This window comes from Vigna unguiculata, chromosome 5, assembly GCF_004118075.2.
Source record: "Vigna unguiculata cultivar IT97K-499-35 chromosome 5, ASM411807v1, whole genome shotgun sequence".
In the NCBI taxonomy this organism is placed as follows: Eukaryota; Viridiplantae; Streptophyta; class Magnoliopsida; order Fabales; family Fabaceae; genus Vigna; species Vigna unguiculata.
In genome coordinates, this window is record NC_040283.1 from 44901607 (window position 1) to 44907693 (window position 6087).

Genomic DNA, 6087 nt, shown 5'->3' on the forward strand with positions numbered 1-6087 from the left:
GTTGCTATGCAGATTTCGAGTGAAGTTTTGATATTAATGTAACTTCTCAAGGATAGATGAAATAAAATGTTAAAGACTTGTAGTCTGTCATATCATGGTTCCAAAATTTAGGTTTTTGTTGATTTTCTTAATACTTACGAATAACTATTGAAGTGTTAAAATGTCAAACTAGTTAGGATGCAAAAGTTTCAGAGAGATGCGACCCAAAAAAGTTAGCATTTGAAAAAAAAAATTGAAATTTGTGAGATTTTAAATTACAAAATATACTTTATCCTTCCCACAGGTTGGGGGATTATTGAGTTAAAACTTATTCCTGAATCGGAAAAAGTAAATAAAAATAAAATAAACATTCTGCACACCGGAGACGAATCTAAGATTCTACTCCACCCACATTCTTGCCTTTACCGTTAACAAAAAAACAATAAAAGCAATGTGTGGGGCCCAACCGTGTGCATGCTCCAACATCACCGGTGTTTTAAGCGTTGCGGTGGAGAAGGAGTTGGCAACGACGAAACGCAACCCGATAAAATATCTGAGAGATCTCTTTGCAAATCATCGGGCAAACACCCGAAAATGGGATCCGACCCGAGCTGATATTTCTCAAAAAACACTTTGTATATTGGTTCTAACTTAGCAGCTATCGATGCTTTTATTTCGTCACGCAGATTCGGGTCGGGTACGACCCACGAGGATTGTGCCCTGCGCGCTTCATGGAGTTCGAACTTGAAACTCTCGAAAATCGCCCTCGCTTGTTCCGCCGTGGGATTTTCCGGGGGCGTCATGAAAACCTTGCTCCATCCAACGCTCTCGTACTTAGAAACGTACTCTTTCACCCTCACTTCGTGTTTCGTGAACCAATGTTCGCCGAGGATTAACCCTAGGTTCGTGGTTCGCACTTTTACGACGACGTAATGTATGTTGTTCGCGAGAAACAGGTAGGAGAGTGCAACCTCCTTGTACAGTTCCGCTTTGCCCTCGATTTTGCAGAGGAGCACCAATATCAGCCACGCGATCCGTTCCGCTATCTCCGACGACCGATTCATTCCCCCGCGATCGCCACTGCGGTAATAAGACTCCGGCAATGGATTCTCCGACCAATCGGCAACTATCTCGGATAGCGCGTCCTTGTAATCGGCTAGGAACGCGATGTAGTTCATGACGTAGCGCGTGAGCGGGTGGATTTCACCTCCAGGCACGGGAATCTTCGAAGATTCCTTGTGAATCGCGGATTCAAAGTTGATTAACATCGTCCGAATGGCCTCGCCGAGCCTCGCCTTTGAAGCGCGCGCCTGTAATATGATGGAGGAGGTTGATTGGGACGAGAAGATGGACTCGATTTGTTGTCCGTTTTCAGAGATCGCGTTGTACAAGTCCAGCATCCTGAACATTTTCTCTGGCGTTTTCTTGCACTTCGCCACGTTTTCCGGAAATCCGAACAGCGTCGCCGCGGCATCTCTGCAAATCGCGGAAAAACACGAGTCCGCGATCTTCCTCTCCGCCGAACCGAAGACGTACTCGCAGAGCGATTTCTCGCCGCGGAAGAGAGTTCGTACGGCAACCTCGACGGAGCCCACCCAGCGCTTAATCTTGGACTCCAGAACCCCCCACTCCATCTTCTGAACCTGAGAAAGACTCAGCCTCTCCACTCCTAAATGATACAGCGCCTCATCCACGATCGATTTTCGCATTATGACGTAAATCTTGAGGCACTCTTTGCTGTATCCCGCGGAAACCATACACTCCGCAATGGCTTTCAAATCCGCCATGGCGACGGTGGATACCGAGCCGCCGGCGAAGCGGTACTCGTCCTCGGAAAAATTGTCTTCGTCCTCGGAGACACTGCTGCTCCGAAGATCGGTGGAAAGGACGGATTCAGGATCGAGATTGTCCTTGTTTTCGGCTAAAATCCGATAGAATTCGGTTTGGAGCCTCTTCATGGCGAGTTGCATCAGGAATTGGGCTTGAATGAGGCTGTCGGATGAGGAATCGAGTGCGACGAGGTGATGCATAGTGGACTGCAAACTCGCAACGGCCTTAAGGTACTGTTTGGCTTCCTGGCGCGTGTTGCTGAAAAGAGGAACGGTTGTAGGTTTGAGAGAAGAGGTTTGGTGAGAAGCGGGAATAAGGTCCCATTTGGAAATGATATTGCGTGCAGTTTCAACGTTTTCGTCCATTAACGAGTGGGATAAGGGCTTTATGGAAGGTGGTGACGGTGATGTTTTGAAGAGGAATAAGCTTTTGAGTCCCATTTTCGGCATTGTAGTCGAGACCAGGGTAAGCCAAACGCCAGTGCAACCAAATAATGAGTTTGCGTTTTGATTCGTTTTTGGCGTTTGGCTTGGTGTTGGTGGTTTTTAGTTGAGCTTGGCGGGGGTATTTATAGACGCCAATGACTCCAAGATTCTATTCCTTCCTTAGATGAAAACGAGGGAGGTGAAGGCATGCAGATAGCGATACCAAAACCAAACGCGGTATAATATAATTGTAGAATTTTTATTTTTTATTTTTTATTTTTTATTTTTTATTTTTTATTTTTACTTCTACTTCTGAACGAGTGACCTGAGAGGGAGGGAAACTTGTGGTTCACAATTCGCAACTTTGGTTTCAAATTAATTTCTAAAGCATGGGATATTTATCCACATTTCATAATCAATATCAATGGTTTTAATGAATAAATTTATTTTATACATTTTCATAAAACTAAATAAATTAAGTTATGCTTATATTTACTAAAATACCTCATAATTTAAAGGATAATTTTGTCCACCAACTACTATTTTGTGTTATGTTATTAATGAGTGAATAGATGTATATACTCGCATACACTTTAACTTTCTTTAATAGATAATCACAATTTACATATAAATTTTATTTAATTAATATTATAAGGAAATGAACATAAACAAAGACCCTTTAAACTACTTCTTTTAGTTTTTTAATTATATATATACTATGAATTTCCAAGCCTTGAAGATTTACTTTACATCTGTACCTTATTGAGATTACAATACATAGTAAATTTTAACCTTAACATGTTTCAAACAAAAAAGGTTGGAGCTTAAAAGGATTTTTTTTTCCAATGAATAATTTTTCAAAGAACTAAGTGTAAAAATATATGTTTGAATAGTACGTAAAAATATTATTTTAAAACACGTGAAAGAACTGATTTCATTAAGTTCAGATAATAAAGTTTAAGTTAAATGAAAAAAAAAAGTATTTTAAAAAGGATTTTAGATGATTTAAAAAATAAATCTTTCTTTATTATAAATTTATTTATTTTTTAATTCTAAATCTTCTACACTCTTTCTTATATTTTTTTATTGATTGTTTATGTTTTTTATTAATCATATAGGTTAATGTAGGCTAATCATGAGCTTTATGAAGGTAAAAAATCTTAGTTTTTTTATAATGGTTTATCATTTTTTTTTTCTCTCTGTTCTTTGTATGTGGAATTTTTATACTTTATTTGTCTGAATCAGCTAAGTAGTCAATTTTTTCGATAATCTCGGTAAGTGAAGATGTTAATTTTATATATAAAATTTTTAAAACTCTTTACGAGTGCTTGAAGAATTTCTATAGATTTTAGGTATTGGAGTTGCTCTTACATGTAATTTGGAAGCAAATAACTTACATATATGAAATTGTTTTTGATTTATGTGTGTTGGAGATATATTGAGCATTATGAAGTTGAATTTGAATTTGCTAGAGTTATTAGTATTTGAACATATTATATATAATCAAAGAGAATGCTAATTAGTGTCCTAAAGATAATGATTAAGGAATAACTAATGTGTTTTGGTATCAATGTTTTATATATTAAAAGCTGAAATAACTAAGTATATTAATTAAAGATTTAATTAGTCGATGGTATTTATTTTTGTTTGGATGTGTAAGTTGGTACCCGCTATTGATGTCATTAATAATTTTTGGTTGAAAAGGACTTGATTCAGACATTTTTTCAAAAGTCAGAACTTATTTGACACTTTTTAAAAAGTTGGATTGGTACCAAACTGACACATCCGAACAAGAATGAGTATCATCTGACTAATTAAACCTTAATTAAAATAGCATATATGCACATAACAAATTTATAAAGACAGAAATACCTTTTTAAATTTTTAGACAATAATTTTCTGATACAAAAGAGAAACTTTAAAATTTTTAAGGTCTTATTTTTTTTTTTGTTAAATTTTTAGATGTTTAATGCTATTTTTTTATATTAATTTAAACTTTCTGATGTTTAATTATATTTAATTTTTAACAACATTAAAATATAATTATTTTATTATTTAATTAGTTTTTAACTTTTATTTATAAATATTAAATAAGATATTAAACATATATATAATGTTTGTGAACATTTTTATCTTTTAAATAAAATAAAATTACATTAATAATTATTAAATTATATTTTATTTAATATCACATGTCCTTTTTATAGAATTTAATTTATATTAATTATCCTTAATTAAATGTTTTTCATAACACCGGTCAGCAAGATCATATTATGAAAACACAAGGGAATGGATATTTGTGCATATAAATATATAAATGCATAACTAAAAAATATTTTTAGTTGAAGTGCCGTCTTATTATTATATTATTGTTTTTCTTTGAATATGTTTTACGACTCAGTATTTTCCCCACTTTTTCTCACATATATAACAACTACATTAACAGGTATCTATAATGCATACAAATTAATTGATATTAGTACGAAGAGAGATAAGATAATGTTACGAACCAGTCAGAATGGAACTTATCATTTGGATGTTAGTATTTTTGTTTTACTACATCACAGCTGTTATGTTACATATTATTTTTATTTATATAAAATATTGCATGCATTGTATCACTATATGTGTTGCATATTAATTAATTTCGTTGTGGTTGACCAAATTGTCAAGTATCTCATCTCCATTTTTTACATTACAATATTTAAAACCTCGTAACCTGAAATTCTAAATAATTAAATTCAATTTTACTTAAACTATATATCATAATATTATTCTCATTATTTTAATATTTTCAAATCCTTTGCAAGTCACGATTTATCAAAATAAATTACTCTAACTTTTGTATTATTTTTATAAAAGCTGTTTTATTTAAAATATGCATACACAGTATTCTCCAAAATTCTAAAATATATATGTTTTTATTATAGATTTTCTTATTCTTAAACACGATACAAACTCTTTATATTTGATGTTTTATTGTTTATTTCTTAAAAATATGTTTTGAAATATTCTTTTATTGCATATCAATAATACTTACAATTTTTTTTTTACTGTAATAGAGAGGTTGAATTATAACATTTAAGCGAGATTTGTTTCTCAATGCTATAACTAAAATTAGTTTATATATCGTTTCGGGAACTCACTCAATATGAAAATTAATTTATATCATCTCATCATATAATATATTAAATAAATCATATATTCACACGCGCACACGCACTTATCCATACATTTTTATATATCTTAATAATAAAAAATAACTTTGTTCTATGATCGTAAAGATAAGATATTCAAATTTTATAGTCATAGAGCAATGTTTACATTTGACCATTATCTTTGTATAGAGGTTATAAATCTCAACCATGCAAAAGTTATATATGAACTATATTGTTAGTATTTTCGAATAATGAATATTTAATTTGGATGATTGTAATTTAATTATATTTGCACATTATCTTTCTTTTTCTTTTTTATAACTCTAATGTACAATTTAACTTTATACATGATTACAATTTTTTTATTTTCTAAAAAGAATATAACATGCTTCTATTGTTTTCTATTAATGTGAAATTGTTTTTATGTAGTTAAATGCTGATGTCATATGAATTTAAGTTTATTATTTAAAGTATCGAGGAGAAAATGTTTAATTTATTTTTTCTTCTACTACTATATATTGTGATGATTTTTTATTTTAGTTTGAAATTTATTTCAATTTATATTGTTTACACAATATTTAAATATATATATATATATATATATACTAATGGGTATTAAATAATAAAAAAACTATTTTATAAGATATTAAAATCGTCTTGTACCAGACATACTTTTTGAAGTCAATATAAGTTAT

General features: G+C 31.8%; 1 protein-coding gene across 1 annotated transcript; it reads right to left on the reverse strand.

Moving 5' to 3' along the window:
• Window positions 1-223: 223 nt before the first annotated feature.
• Window positions 224-2332, reverse strand: LOC114184493 (exocyst complex component EXO70H1-like). The gene has a single exon (XM_028071802.1). The coding sequence runs from the start codon at window positions 2256-2258 to the stop codon at window positions 465-467; it is 1794 nt and encodes a 597-aa protein (XP_027927603.1). The 5' UTR covers window positions 2259-2332; the 3' UTR covers window positions 224-464.
• Window positions 2333-6087: the final 3755 nt, after the last annotated feature.